The sequence below is a fragment of the Xiphias gladius genome, chromosome 15, assembly GCF_016859285.1.
Source record: "Xiphias gladius isolate SHS-SW01 ecotype Sanya breed wild chromosome 15, ASM1685928v1, whole genome shotgun sequence".
NCBI classification, from domain to species: Eukaryota; Metazoa; Chordata; class Actinopteri; order Istiophoriformes; family Xiphiidae; genus Xiphias; species Xiphias gladius.
In genome coordinates this window covers 9,752,181-9,768,616 of record NC_053414.1, presented here as the reverse complement: position 1 = coordinate 9,768,616, position 16,436 = coordinate 9,752,181, and the positions used below count along the sequence as shown (strand labels likewise).

General features: G+C 40.9%; 2 protein-coding genes across 2 annotated transcripts; both read left to right on the top strand.

The window, feature by feature from the left end:
- The first annotated feature begins 569 nt into the window (after positions 1 to 569).
- On the top strand, positions 570 to 7,712 carry pdia2 (protein disulfide isomerase family A, member 2). Its single transcript, XM_040146728.1, has 11 exons — positions 570 to 881; positions 1,609 to 1,815; positions 2,582 to 2,715; positions 2,804 to 2,941; positions 3,996 to 4,112; positions 4,250 to 4,375; positions 4,598 to 4,792; positions 5,650 to 5,770; positions 7,021 to 7,199; positions 7,360 to 7,518; positions 7,614 to 7,712. Exons 1-11 carry the CDS (start codon positions 587 to 589, stop codon positions 7,668 to 7,670), a joined length of 1,728 nt encoding a protein of 575 aa, XP_040002662.1. The 5' UTR covers positions 570 to 586; the 3' UTR covers positions 7,671 to 7,712.
- A 3,517-nt stretch (positions 7,713 to 11,229) lies between these two features.
- On the top strand, positions 11,230 to 14,651 carry si:dkeyp-75b4.8 (lipopolysaccharide-induced tumor necrosis factor-alpha factor homolog). The gene is made up of 6 exons (XM_040147352.1): positions 11,230 to 11,260; positions 11,335 to 11,416; positions 13,113 to 13,278; positions 13,959 to 14,066; positions 14,215 to 14,419; positions 14,546 to 14,651. Exons 3-6 carry the CDS (start codon positions 13,140 to 13,142, stop codon positions 14,649 to 14,651), a joined length of 558 nt encoding a protein of 185 aa, XP_040003286.1. The 5' UTR covers positions 11,230 to 11,260; positions 11,335 to 11,416; positions 13,113 to 13,139.
- Positions 14,652 to 16,436: the final 1,785 nt, after the last annotated feature.

Genomic DNA, 16,436 nt, shown 5'->3' with positions numbered 1-16,436 from the left:
CAATTTCCTGTGTTTCTTACCGACGGTAGAGCGAATGAAAGGTTTAAAGGAGGGTGCGAGAGAGGAGGGAGAGGGGAAAGTGTTTACTGTAGTTTAAGTAAACAGAAATGGTGAGATAAAACAAAAGAGTGGAGAAGCGAGAGCCGGAAATCCACGCAATTACTGTGCTCACACTGTTTTTAGGTAAATGAGGGTCTGATAAGGCCCAGAGAGAGGAGTCACAGTGGGAGGACGGAGTGTCTACATGTGCATGCTCCCATCTGTTGGGTGATGGGCTCTAATAGAAAAACAAGGGAGGAGAGAAGACAGATAAAAATACGTGTACGTGTGATGATGTCCTGAAGCCTTAACAGTCAATCAGCTAGTTTGCCCTGTTCTGACTCTACAGGTCACCATGCGACTGGTTTAAACTGGAAAAAGTCCCTCGCAGGCGCACCTCCTGATTGGATGAGCAGAAAGGCCAGTAACATTTCGACACACACTCTCTATACTAGACACATAAAAGTACCAACTTTCAGTGACACATATATTGAAGGTGCCCATACCTGAGCGGAGGTACCACAGCGGCTCAGACCGGAACGCCAACATGAGGACGTGCACGCTTTTGTCCATAACTCTACTGGGCCTGCTGCTTTGGGCCTCCTGCATCCGGGCCGACAACGCAGACGAAAACGGCAACACACGGACAGAAACACAAGAAGAGACATCAAAGGAGACAACAGGAGAGACTTCAGGAGAGACAGAAGAGGAGGAGGAAACCAAAGAGGCACCAAAGAAAGAGAAAACAACGGAGATAGAGGAGGAGGAAGATGTGATGGTTCTCCACATCAACAACTTTGCCAGAGCTCTCAGCGAGAATAAGTATATACTGGTCGAATTCTGTAAGTAGTTACGACACAATATATAAATAATAGAAAATAATAAAAATAATTCTCATGGTGAATTTACTCTTTTGAGTAGTATAGTTTCTACTAAATTCTTACAATAAAGTTAATTACCTCTGTTTGCTTTCTTTTTGACATTTGTGATGTTTTTTAGCACAAATGACATCAGTGACCACATGTTGGGATAAAATGGACTCATTGACAATCCATTTTGGCTGATAACGACATTGTGTTATAATGTCATACAGATGTGTGGTTTTTTTTTGAAGACATGCAGATGTGATCTTTTTTGAGACCGATAACAAAACTAAAATGTTAACTGAGTGTGCAGGTTCACTCTTGACCTTGGGAACACATATACTGTGATAAAAGTTCTAGGATCCGGCCGAAAAGCTGCAGGAATAGTTAAGTATGTGAACCTTGAGTCCACGTGGCCTCTCCCGTCCAGATGTTCTCCTGGTTCAACTCTCCCACAGATGAGCTCAGCAGTAGCAGAGGAGAGGTCATGACAAGGAAAACAGCAAAGGGGATAAAGGCGGAGCCCAACCGCCACTGTTGCAATCAGCAGCCTATTTCCATGTATATCTGGACATGCTGATAGCAACCAAAAGTGGACAGAGCAGAGGCCTGGTTTGGTTCATAATCCCCTCTCAGTTTTCAGTATCTGTTCTACGCGTACCGCAAAAGCACGAGAGCGATGATCTATATGTGTTCACTTGGACAGACGCTCCCTGGTGCGGTCACTGTAAACAGCTGGAGCCAATCTACGCAGAGGCTGCTGGGAAGCTGAAGGAGGAGGAATCGGCGATGCGTTTGGCCAAAGTGGACGCCATAGAGGAGAGGGAGTTGGCTGAAGAGTTTGACATCGGCGGCTTCCCCTCTCTGAAACTGTTCATGAACGGAGACCGCAAGCAGCCCATCGACTACACTGGTACACCAAACACAAACTCACACATCACACACAAAATCTCCTCTTATTCATCAGTCATCAACTATAAGCCCTACTGGTAAAGCTGTTGTCCATCTTTCCAGATTCACAATCATATGTGACTTCGTCATCAATAAGCCTGACTGTAACCTGAACAGAAATCTCTGAGTCTAGTGTGTGTAGTGTGTGTGTTATGGAACAAATTCTTTGCGAGCACATTAACAAACTACTGTTCCCGTAAAAAAAAAAAAACTACAAGCACTATTTGTTTTTTGGACAGAGACAGGCTAGGTTTTACCCCTGTTTCCACTCTTGATGCTGCACCGTAACCCGCTGCCGTCTGTCGCTTCATATTTTCCATGAGAGTGGTGTCAATCTTCTCATCTAACTCTTAGCAAGAGAGCAAAAAAGAGCATTTCCCCAAAATGTCAAACTTTTCTGTTAATGCTGTTTTTCAGACACATATACCAAGAGTTCCTTAATAGTAAACCTGATCGTGACATTAACAGACATTTCTGAGCGTGCATGAATGTGCGTGTGTTTGGTTATCCTGCATGTTCGATGTGTTAACTGCTCGTTCACCCACTCACCTCAGCCTATTTGTCTGAGTCCTCACAGACTTGCATATTTTTACCACCTGTTGGTTTGAGCTTCACCGTTACTTTTGTTTTTTCCGTTAATCTTATACCTTGGTGCCTTTAATCAGCTGAAATAACTCTTGCGTGACTTGACATGACTTCATCTGTTTGCGTTTGTATGTGTTGCCCAGGTAAGAGGTCAGTAAAGGCAATAATCCAGTGGATGAAGCGTCGTACAGGCCCTGGTGCTCCAGTGCTCGACTCTGCAGAGTCTGCAGCTCAGTTCATCGATACCCATAGCATCGCTGTTGTCGGATTCTTTGATGTACGTTTTTATCTATTTTCATCCATCCAGTGTTACCTATAACTCATAAAATACATTTATATTCATATTTTGATTTCATTTACATTAGAATCTGGAAAGTGAGGCGGCTAAGGCGTTCAAGGAAGTTGCATTGGATATAACTGACACAGAGTTTGCCGTGACTGCGACTCCAGAGGTTTTCCAGAAGTATGAAGTAAAAGCCAACTCAGTGGTCCTCTTCAAAAAGGTATGAGCATGTACTGACATTGACAGAGAGGCAGGGAGTCCAGTGTTTTACATAGAGGCAGCAAAGCTAACATGATTAGGCCCTAATCATGTTAGCTTTGCTGCCATCTAGCGCCTAGATAGAGTGCATACAGTATTTTCCTGTTAGACGTCTAGTATAGAAAAATTGGGTATTTTGCTGATGCTTATTTCTTTAAAGGGTTTTCTGACCTTAGGATTTTGATTTATTTTCACAAAATGACCACAGAGAGACACAAAATAACCGTAAAGACACATGGAGACAAAAAGAGATACAAAACAACTACACAGACACAAAAAACAACTACAAAGAGACACCAAATAACACAAACGACACAAAATGACCAAAGAGACACAAAATGACCACAAAACGACACGGGCAACCACAAAGAGACACAAATTGGCCGCAAAGGGACACAAAAAAATATAAAACAACACAAAGAGACACAAAAAAAAGCGAGAAACAAAAAAAACAACAAAAAAAAACAAAACAAAAACAAACAAAAACAATGCAGTGATGCGTTTTCAGTCTGGGTGTCTTGATCCCCTGTATGTAGGATCCGGGGCCTGTCCGTGCCCAGAGGCTAATCGTCTCATAATCCGCCCATAGTTACAAACTATTTAGAGTTTGTTTTATCTCATATTATTTCTTAGCATGTCCAGGTTGAATCTGTGGGGTTTTTTGTGTTGTGTGAGTATTTAGTGATGTGGGTTGTGTGTCATGTTGTTTATGACCAAATCAAATTAAATACTGTCGGGCAGAAGATTGCTTGTTTTGTCAGTCCAAATACAAAGATATGGAATTTTCAACGATATAACGCAGAGAAAAGCAGAAAAACCTCACAAATGAGAAACCAGCAACTGTTTGGAATTTTTGCTCGATAAATCAGATAAACAATTAAGCAATGATCAGATTTGTTGAGGGATCATTTTCAGTCGACTGCTTAATCAACTAATTGTTACAGAACTAGAATAGTTTGGGCGATTGGGGTCATGGTCTAGCGAAGTTTGGTAAAACAAACTTGTGTGTGTCCTAGTTTGATGACGGCAGAGCAGACTTCGCATTGTCAGAAGAAGGGACGCTGGAGAAAAATAATCTGACCTCCTTCATCAAGGAAAACAGCCTGGAGCTGATCATCCCATTCAGTGAGGAGGTAATATATACGCATGCATACACACACAGGATTAGAAAACTAAAATTACATGTAAAATTATATTGATATCATACTGTGTGTGTGACTGTGTGTGTGTGTGTTTGTTTGTACGTGTGTTTGTATATGTGTGTTTTCAGACTGCAGATAAGATCTTCACCTCTAGCATCCTCCTGCACAGCCTGCTGTTCATCAACTCCACTGTGGAGAGTCAGACAGCCCTGGTGGACGAATCCAGGACTGTTGCCAAAGAGTTCAAGGGCAAGGTAACAGTGTCATGTGTGCGTGTGTGTGTGTGTGTGTGTGTGTGTGTGTGTGTGTGTGTGTGTGTGTGTGTGTGTGTGTGTGTGTGTGTGTGTGTGCGTACGAAAGTGTGTCTTTGAAAGTAAGTCAGTGATACAATGACCTAAAACTTAACTTAACCTTATTGTCATGTTTTTTTATGTCCCGTGTTTGTGTGTGTGTGTGTGTGTGTGTGTGTTATGCAGATGCTGTTCATTGTAATCGACGTGACAAAAGCCCTGTCTCACGTGCTGACATACTTTGGCGTGTCCGCGAGCGACGCCCCCACTGCACGCATCATCAACATGGAGACAGGAAAGAAGTTCAACATCGCCTCCCGGGATCTCACCGCAAATTCACTGCGACAGTTGTGCCAGGAGGTTGTGGATGGCAATGCCAAGGTAAAACACACAAAGACACGTTTCATATTCAGTCACACAGTAATATTTAACCCAGTGGTGGAAAGTAACTAATTACAGTTACTCAAGTACTGTGCTTGAGTACAATTTTGTGGTACGAGTACAGTTTATAATTCAATACATTTTAGAGGACAATAATTTACTTTTTTTCTCCACTACATTTATCTGACAATTTCAGCAACTAGTTACTTTTAAGATCAAGATTTTACATAAGAAAAAAACACATGTAAATACTATACATTATTAAAAATGAACGCAACCATTTTGAAACGTGACAAGTTAGAAAAAACTTGTCTTGTTGGCGCCCTTTGTCACAGATGTCTATGAGTCATTAGCAGCTGAGGGGAGCGACTTCCTCTCTAAACTCCTGAGAGGTTTCATTTAAATAAACCGTCTGTAATTACCAGAAATTCAGAACAAAATCAAAGATTAGAGAAGAATCCAACAAATGAAATCAGATTTCTGTAGCAGAACTTTGGTTTTTTCTTGTCAGGACCCCTCAAATTTATCGTGTGACCCTTTGGAGAGGTTGACCCCTAGGTTGGGAACCACTTGCCTAAGCTACCCAACATCAGTAATAACATCTTATTAAGTCGCGGGACATTTTACTCCAGAAGGAGTACTTTTACCTCGATACTTTAAGTACATTTTGCTGATAATTCTTCTGTGCTGTTACTTAAGTAGGATTTTGAATGCAGGACTTTTACTAACTACTGAGTATTTTGAAACTGTGGTGTTCGTTCTTTTACTTACATAAATGATCTGAATTCTTCCACCCACTTTATGCCACACTTGCACCACTGACTAAACCCAATAACTTCTCCCGTTTTGTGGTGTAGCCCTACTATCGGACAGAGGAGATCCCGGAGGACTGGAATACAGGACCAGTCAAAGTCCTGGTGGGGAAGAATTTTGAGTCTGTTGCTCTGGACCCCACCAAAAACGTCTTTGTGGAGATTTGTAAGTCCGTCAGTCTGTAGGAACTCTGACTTGAATTTAGTGAAATCAGCTGATCTTTTATCATTAAATCCAATCCATTTTTCAATTAAACTTAAAATTGCCAGCTACCATTTTCATTCCCACTTTAGAATTTAAAATGAGTAGCTCTTGGCTTCAGCTGATGTGATGTGAAATGATGATTTAAATGAATGATTTACAGAAACGCTGGCTCTGTCTGAATTCTGAACTTTAAGCTTTATGCACTGTATAGTGCTCTCAAGAATTCCCTCAATATCGTTACCATTGCAGTGCAATGCAATTCTTCACAGTTTCTGAAAATTCCATTTTGCTTGTTTATTATGTAGTACTTTCTGTACTTTGCGGATTTCCAGCTTCTATGTACCGTTCACCAACCAAGTTGTAATTACAACTGGGAACCTCAGATTTTCCTGATTTTGATATACGTGAGATAGAAGCATGATAAATCTGACAGCTGCTAACTTTTGTTCAATGAGGTGAACGTCGGAATTTTTCCCATTCCTACCTTCCATCCGACATGGACGCAGCGTTATTAACATACATTGTATTTGTCCAAAAACTCTGCGGAAGACCTTCTCTCCAGCTTCAACACATTGGGTGATCACTTGGCTATCATTTCTATTGGTTATGATAACATTGTGCTCACCAACGCCATTGCTGGGATTTGGGAACACTGCAACATCAGTAGAGCGAAGTCCAGCGGGGCAAGAAACATGAGCTGTAAACAAACCAACAATTTATCTCAACCATTCTGAGGTATTCTGACCATTTCTGAGGTAAAATCAAAAGTGAGCGCGCCCAAATTGTCAGTGATAATTCCTTATCCCCTCATGTATAACTTTTTTTTTTTTAAGCATTGTTGTTGGTGTTCTCAGATTTCAGCAATTAACTCGGTGAGTACGACGTATTATTACTAATAGGAGTTAATAATAAATGGAATGATGGAAAGAACAATGAAAATAAGATCCAAATTGTACAAAACCCTCCAGAATGATCCTTTAAGAGTCGCAGAAACCAAATCTCTAGTCTGTATTCTCTTTCAGTCCCCACATGCTACTTAAAATGATCTAACCTTTTCAAAGCTTTAAGGCAGCAGAGAAATATGTGTTTTTATTTATAGTGAATTCATTGTGTGTGTGTGTGTGTGTGTGTGTGTGTGTGTGTGTGTGTGTGTGTGTGTGTGTGTGTGTGTGTGTGTGTGTGTGTGTGTGTGTGTGTGTGTGTGTGTGTAGATGCTCCATGGTGTGGACACTGTAAGGAACTGGCTCCCATCTGGGAACAGCTGGGCGAAAAGTACGCCGACCATGACGACATTATCATAGCCAAGATTGATGGCACAGCCAATGAGGTGGAGTCTCTCGAGATTCAAGGATTCCCCACACTCAAATATTTCCCAGCCGATGGCAAAGAGGTACACACGCAAACACGCACACACACACACACACACACACACACACACACACACACACACACACACACACACACACACACACACTCACACTCACACACACACGCACACGGAATGTTTGTTTGAATGTGAGTTTTTGACTATTTCTCTCCGCCACTGCCAGGTGGTTGACTACACCGGAAAAAGGGATCTGGAGACCTTGTCTAAGTTCCTGGATGACGGAGGAGTGTTGCCGAAGGAGGGAAGTAATGAGGAGGACGATGAGGATGACGAGGAAAGCGAGGAAGGTGATGATGCTGACGACGCCGAGGACGATAGCGAGGTTTGTATTTCTACTCTTACTTTTCATATATTTCTCTTAAAAACAACTCCACTCCGCTCACCACTCTCCCATTTATTTATTCTTCCCTCTTTCAGGAGACTGATGAGTCTGCAGAGGTACCGACCAACATAACATCTAAAGATGAGCTGTGATGTCATTTTGGTTTCTGGCTAATCAGAATCAACCTAGCATCTTCCAATTTTTCTTAATAAAATTAATTTTGGTTTAAAAGTGTTGTGCACTCGTGACTATTTATTTAAATGACTTTAAACCTTGCTTTTGTTTGTGTTAATACTTGATTTGATTCTATTCCCTTTTCTCTATAAATATACAAATGTCTCGTGAAGCAGTTGTTGTAAATAATGATGGACATACTGAACATGCTGTGGAATATAGTCAGATTGAGATGAAACAGTAGGTAGAAATAACATACAGCACTCCTGTGTTTGACAGAAAATACCAATATTACCTAGTATGAGTACCCAGATACAAACTCAAAGTCTTTAGCCAGGCTTGTGTCTCTGTGAAGCTGTACTGAAGCACAGCGGTGCCTCGAGCTGAGTGTTAATGTCAGCACGCTAACAGGTTCACAATGATAATGCTACTGTGTTGATGTTTAGAAGGTATAATCCTTAACATCTTAGCTTAGCACTAGATGGCACTGGATGATGTACAGGGATCAAAGTATTTGTAAAATATACCTCTGCGGACTTTTGAATGTCTGTGAAAACATTTGATATTAATCCAGCCAACAGTAGTTATCACGATGTGATATTTCAGTAACAGCCACAAACTTCAACCTCATGAAGGCACATGAGGAAAAATTAGGGGATCACCAAAGTCATCGGAACTCATTGTCTGGGAACCGTGAATGTCTGTACCAAATTTAATGCCAATCGATTGAGTAGATGTTGGGATGTGTTGACAAATAAAAAAGTGGTTAAGTTATTCAGTTTCTGTTGACATTTTTCTTTTAGGAGACTGCAGTTTGTGATGCTGTTGAATTGGATGACACTATACCGACAGGTGTTTCTATTATTTTGTCCACTCCAGTTGCATCACCGAGCATAGGCTAAATACCAGAAACACCTTTCTTTAAAATGCAAACTGAAAATGAAAACTGAACACTATAACCTTCATGAAGGATTTATTGCAGGACTGTTGTATTAGACAGTGGGTGTAACCAACAGCAACCTAACTGGCAACTGAGTGTACAGGTAAGTACCTTTTTTGTACCAAGATACTGTAAATACATGGTGATTACTGCATATTCGTTTATAGTTTATGACTGTAAGTATCACCAGGGAAAGTTTGTTCTGCACCTATTAATTTCTTCATACCAATGTTATTTTGTGATATTCACTTTTGCTTTTCATACAAACAATTACTGCGTTGTTATCCAGTAAATACTTTTACGTCACAACTCAGAAAATCTCTGGACTCAGAAGCACAACTCAACACCGTCTAAAAGTTCAACCAATTCACAATTCACTGTAAAAACACTCAAGTCACTCTACAAGTAGAAGTCCTGCATTCAGAATGTTACTTAAATTAACGTATGTATGTATTTGCAGGAAAATATACTTCAGCCTAAGTATCAGAAGTAAAAGTACTCATTGCAGGCCCATGTGAGTGTCTTCAGTGTACACTCACCGGGCACTTTATTAGGAACACCATAATGATACTGGGTAGAGCCTCCCTTTGCTCTCAAAACTGATTCAGTTCTTTGTGCCATGGATTCCACAAGATGTTGGAAAAGTTCCTTTGAGACTCGGGTCCACGTTGACACGATTGCATCGCATCATTTCTGCATATTTGTCAGCTCCACATTCATGTTGCCAAGCTCCCATTCTACCGCATCCCAAAGGTGTTCTACTGGATTCAGATCGGGTGACTGTGGAAGCCACTGAAGTTCACTGAACTCACTGTCATGTTCATGACACCAGTTTGAGACAAGTTTTGCTTTGTGACATGGTGCGTTATCATGCTTGAAGCTGGATAACTGGATAACTTTACTGCATATTCGTTTATAGTTTATGACTGTAAGTATCACCAGGAAAGTTTGTTCTGCACCTATTAATTTCTTCATACCAATGTTATTTTGTGATATTCACTTTTGCTTTTCATACAAACAATTACTGTGTTGTTATCCAGTAAATACTTTTACGTCACAACTCAGAAAATCTCTGGACTCAGAAGCACAACTCAACACCGTCTAAAAGTTCAACCAATTCCCAATTCACTGTAAAAACACTCAAGTCACTCTACAAGTAGAAGTCATGCATTCAGAATGTTACTTAAATTAACGTATGTATGTATTTGCAGGAAAATATACTTCAGCCTAAGTATCAGAAGTAAAAGTACTCATTGCAGGCCCATTTGAGTGTCTTCAGTGTACACTCACCGGGCACTTTATTAGGAACACCATAATGATACTGGGTAGAGCCTCCCTTTGCTCTCAAAACTGATTCAGTTCTTTGTGCCATGGATTCCACAAGATGTTGGAAAAGTTCCTTTGAGACTCGGGTCCACGTTGACACGATTGCATCGCATCATTTCTGCATATTTGTCAGCTCCACATTCATGTTGCCAAGCTCCCATTCTACCGCATCCCAAAGGTGTTCTACTGGATTCAGATCGGGTGACTGTGGAAGCCACTGAAGTTCACTGAACTCACTGTCATGTTCATGACACCAGTTTGAGACAAGTTTTGCTTTGTGACATGGTGCGTTATCATGCTTGAAGCTGGATAACTGGATAACTGGATAACTGTGGCCATAAAGGGATGCACATGGTCGGCAACAATACTCAGATAGGCTGTGGCATTCAAAACACGATTGATTGCTATTAAGGAGCCCAAAGTGGGCCAAGAAAACATTCCCCACACCATTAGACCACCACCAGCAGCCTAGACTGTTGACACAGATTATTCAGACCGGGCTACGATTTTCCAGTCTTCAACTGTCCAGTTTTGGTGAGCCTTTGCCCACTGCATCCTGTTGTATCCCAGTCACCTCAAAGCTCAACGTATTTTGCATTTTCAGATTCTTCTCTGCTCACCAGAGTTGTAAAGAATGGTTATCTGAGATATCGTAGCCTTTCTGTCAGCTCTGACCTCTCTCATCAACAAGGCGTTTCTGTCTCCTTACTGGATGTTTTTTGTTTTTGGCACCATTCCGCATAAACCTTAGAGACTGTTGTGTTTGAAAATCTCAGGAGATCAGCAGTTTTAGAAATTCTCAAACCAGCCCGTCTGGCACCAACAATCATGCCATGGTCAAAGCCCATACTGATGTTTGATGTTTACATCAACTGAAGCTCTTGACCTTTATTTGTAGGATTTTAATGCATTGAACTGCTGCCACATGATTGGCTGATTGGATAATTGCATGAATAAGCAGGTGTACAGGTGTTCCTAATAAAGTGCTCAGTGAGTGTAGACACATGCATATACACATGTACACAGTCGGTTTTATCTGTGCTGTTGTTTTTATGCTGATTCTTTTTTATCGAGTTATTTTTTGGACGTTTTAACCTCAATTTAAAAACACTATACGTTACATCTGTTGCGCTACTTATCTGTTTGTAACAATTTTTATCTGTATGGTCCCTGTTAAATAAACAAACTAATAAGTAAATATATAAACTGCCAAGCGAATGTTTCACATATTACTATTTTATGTTTCGGCAATTACCGTGCCGTGAATGTCTGCCAGAGAATGATATAACTTTGAGGAAACAGGTGAGTGAACAGGTAAAGAGCGTTGGTTTGCAGTCAGTGGTAAGAAAAATGTTTCTAATTCCAGAGGAAAACAGGTTCAACTGGCTGTGATGTCACGACTGTCACCAACATGGTACGTGTTTCCTCCTGCCAGCCGAGCTTCGTCATTCGTCCAAGGTAAGACCACTGCTCTACTCTATCTCACACATCACACTGTTTAATTAGCGAGGGGGGACACGTAGTGCTCTCTGCAGAGAGTATTTGGAGTTTGTATATGGTGAGGGCAGGTTTGTGCTTCAGATACCATGGCTTGGCTGTATCTTGTTTACATAAGAGAGGAGTCCCATGTGAGCTACACTTACTTGGCTGCATTCAGCAGGCCTGTTCAGTGACTGATACAGCTGGTTTTAGGTGACATATTGGCATGAAAACACTTCTTGTGGAGAAAAGGTGAACTGGAGTCGCGTGATTCAGCATTTTTTGTGTGGTCAGTGTTGTTTTGAACTTACAGTAAGTGTTTCACCGGGCATCTGAACTGTAACAAGGTGATAGTGAACGTGACATTTAAAAAGATAAATACTTCACAGCAATTTCATTAAAGGAAAAAAATATTTCAAATATACATTATTATGTATGTTAATATATGTTTATTTAGTGTTCTGGACTTATTCTACACAGGAAATAGCCCAAATCTTTTGGGGGAATTAACTTTGAAAGATAAATGTGTAGTACCACACAGTGTGTAAGTAACTGAAGTAAAGGACAGGATCTCTACTTTGTCTTTGTACTAGCTATACTGCAGTGTCGTACTGTGTATGTGGTGGTTTGACGGTGTCAATTTTAAACCTCCACTCTTCCAATGAAAGTTCAGATAGGTGAATACGGGATGATCTCAGGCGTAGAGCGAGGAGGGAGGATTTGGTAACAGTAACTTGCACAAAAGAATCAGAGCAGCCGACTCGGCTGCAGACGTGACATCTGACATCGGACAACTTGAAGGACAGAAACACTCGGGGCTGAGATGTTCAGATTACTTACAAAACTCAAAGACGGACATCTCCCTCTGCCACCAGCGTCTGTACACACAGTGGGCTGGTAAACAGGTAGTATAGCCACTTGATAATTAAATCGAGACCTCAGTGCCAGTACAGTACATTTCCTTTATACCACTTACTGGAAAGTGTCACGCTGTAGAGTAAGAATGAGAAGAAAGCTATTTTCATCTGCAACTGAATTCAGATTTTCATGAAAATACCTATTGTGAGAGACAATCACGGGATATATCGTGTGCCGGATTATTTTCAGTCAAGTTAGTGCAGTGGTTCTGTAGCTCAGGTCAAAAACATTGCAACCTGCTGTAGGGCATTTTTGTCATATCATGCGAATCTTAAGCCGCTGTGCATCGGCTTTTTATTAAGTACTTGTAGAATCTTCGAAACTGAAACGTATGTGTCGCTTTCAGTCCATTCGTTCCCAGTAGCCACGCTCTCTGTAGGAGCTGCCACATCACAGATGTTTGAATCCTACATAGAGGCACTTGGATATGCAGCTGGATCCAGATCAGAGCTTTCAAACCTTTTCTGCTTGTGACCCCTTACCACAGCTCATGGTGCAGACATGACCTGAGATGTATTCTCTGGAAAAGGACTATAATTTAGAGGAACAAATTAAACACTTGCAGGGTATTCAAAGGCACATGTTTAAACTGTTTAAACACACTCTCTCTCTCTCTCTCTCTCTCTCTCTCTCTCTCTCTCTCTCTCTCTCTCTCTCTCTCTGTCTGTCTGTCTGTCTGTCTGTCTGTCTGTCTGTGTGTGTGTGCATTACAATTAACGTTATCTACATCTGTGTCTGTCCTCCTTTTCATCACCAGCGTCCTGTTTGACTGGACGATCTCCTAATGGAACCTCCTTCGTATGAAGAGGCCAGTCTCCACCCTCCTGCTCTGAGTACAGAAGGATTCAACATCCCCCCTCCCCCCTACTACGACGCCTCCCTCTCCTCCCCCCCGACGCCTCCTCCCACCTATGGAGAAGCAGGTGAGATAAAGTCTCCCTGGTCTCCCTTTACTCATATCTCTTCACAGCTTATCAGTTATCGAAGAGAATTCACCCGCGCTAAGACGGGTGAACTTGTAGATTCATCTTTTTCTCTCCGTTTTGGCCCCTTGTCCACATAAACCTGGGTTTTGTTTTTTTCTAAACCATTTCCTAAGCTTTCTTGAGACAGTATACAATATGTAAATATATAATATAATAATATATCTAATATGATATAATATATAAATCTGAAAATGCCTGCTTTGTTTTTTTAGCCTACACCAAAAAATGTAGCTTTTCCAAAACAATGAAGCAAGCCTGCTAATTTAAAAAGTCAATATAGGCGATTACAGGGTGTTAGCTGTTGTCATTGACTGTATTTACGTTTAGTTTGTCAGGCGACTTCATGGTCATATAATAGTGATTTTGCCAATGTCTCAGTGTGTGAAAGGCTGTTGACCTGCATTACAGGTGGCAATATCTATATTCGCAATATGTATTCGCACACACTGGAACACCAAGCCGGCGTTTTGAGATTTACACCCTCGCTGGAGGCTGTTTTGGAAAAGCTCGGTTTTGGGGTCTGCACAAAGGGCTGAAACAGAAAGACAAAGATGTGTTTACGAATTGAATTTTTAATTTTACTGTGGACGTGCTCTGAAGTATTTCCTCCTTACTAGTTACGATCCAGCCGGACCCATTTCCCGTCCTGACTTCACCCTCTGTGCCAATTGCTGTGACATCACCTCCCCAAAACACTGGAAACATAATCCATCCACATACACAAGGTATTAACTACATTTTAATTATTGCTTTTAATAACATACATATAATCCAACTGAGCGGGTGAAAATAATATTTCCTCTGCTTCCCGCCTCCCGTCCTTATTTCCCCCTGGTATCCCCGTCTGTCCTTCCTGTGTCTTCTGTTTACCAGTTGGTGTAACACCGACTGTCAACGGCAGACAAAGTCAGCCAGTAGTTGTGACCCAGCCACAGCCCGTCCCTGTCTCGGTGGCATATCTGAGAGACATCCCTGGTTTGGTATGCTGCCCACACTGCCACCGCACTGTCACCACTAAAGTCACATACCTGCCTGGGAAGGCTGCCTGGTGCATGTGTATACTTCTCACACTGATGGGGTGAGAGATGCAAATACACACGCGCAAGTGTTTGGATGTCAGAGTGCTGTTACAGCTTTAACAAAAGTTAAACTATGTATTCTGTCTCTGCATGTGTGTTTGTGTGTGTGTGTCTGTTTTTTCCAGGTTGGTATGTGGTTTCTGTCTGATACCGTTCATGGTACGTGGACTACAAGATGCACATCACTCCTGCCCACAGTGTGGGAACCACCTGTACATATACACAAGATGACAGTGACAGGATTAATAAGGCTCCTTTTGTCCTCAGTCCCCCCGAAATCTTATAACCCTCATAAATTTATCACAACGTGGATAAATAGTTTGTGGTGAGTTAGAAATAAGTAAGCGGCTCACTGTACAAGCTACAAGGGGAAGCGGAGTGTATTTACGTGATAATAAGTGTGATAAGAAGTGGATTATGCCACAAGAGCAGTTTGAGAAGCTTCTGCGGACATTTGTGTACATTTTTTTCCACTGCAACAAGTTGTCACAGTTGAAATCTCTGTAACCGACGGGAATTCAAAATACCTCCCCAGCCTTTCACAATTAAAGCCTACAGGGGGTGAGTATACAATACCAAAAAGATTTAATTTTTAAGTGTGAATATTACTTTTCTAATTATATTCCATCTCTGTAGTTGGCATTTTTGAACTTTTTAGGGCATTCTTCACAGCTACACAAGCATTTCTGATTTATATTGAAGAAAATATTTTACCACAATTCAGAACACAAACAGAAGACTGAACCGAGAGGACATGTATGACAAAACAAGATGATGTCCGACTTAATTTGTATTTCCGCTTTTGTTTTTCATGCATTGTAATGATTGTATTTTCCATATTTAAATACTAAAAGAACAAAATCTTTGTTTTTTCTCTTTTTCTAATGCAGGCACAGCTAATGCTAACATTTACCGAATGTAATGAAATGGGAGAAACTTGTCCAGGTATGAGTGCCAGGCATGTTGGCGTTTGTTAAACCAAACAAAGCCTAATGGAAAGCATGTGAACTTAACACACTATCATTTATTTTTCTGCATAATTCTTCTTTTAAAAGCTCTGCATACCCACACAGTGGTTTTAATTGTTCTGGCTAGACCTCTTCCGAGGACTGTGTCACTTATTAGTACATGGACATGAGTTGACCTGATGCTTCAACCTCAGCAGGTCTACGCAGACAGAGTGAGGTAAAGCACCTGTGTGGGTGTGCAGGGCCCGTAAGTTGCGATCTGTGATCCAAACGCTAACAAACATTTTTGCTCCAACTGAACTTTTGATACACAGAGCAACACAAGACAGAAACTAAATGTGAACACAAAATGGTGATCTTCAACTCCTAAATTCAAACTCAAGCTCAAATTTACCTCAGATTTATCTAGTGAAAAAAAATACACGCAGTCCTTTAACTGAATTACTGTGATACATACAGAATGTACGATTTTTGCTGTCAATGAAGCAGATTATATGCTAGTTTTTCAAATTTAATTCCATGTGATAAATTTGCCTATTTGCCTAGATGTTATAGAGAAAAAGACAGTGTGTAAGTAGTTGCCCTTATCTTTACAAATTTGTATTTTGAAAGGATAGTTTATAGTCATCTTGGGAAAAACGCTTATTTGCTATTCTTGCCGAGAGTTGAAAAGATGTTTGGTAAATATGAAGCCGGAGCCAGCGGTTGGTTAGCTCAGCATAGCATAAAGAGTGGGCTCTTAAATTAGCTGAACTGATTGTGTTAATATTGGAATTTTTAAGATATAACCGCCAGCAGCCATGTTTCCAGTGCTTTGTTTAAACTTCTATAGTTTTTATCAGCAATTGGGAGATATCGTTGTTCTCAGAAATCCCTGATATATCCAACTTGGACTTACAACTATGATGTGATGTGAACAGTTTCTGCATCTCGGTTGTTCGTACAGTCTGAACAACGTGAATGCCGCAATAACCCGGTGTAAAACACCAAAAGTCAATCAATCAGTCAATGAAACTTTATTTGTATTGCACCTTTTGTACAGGTTAGT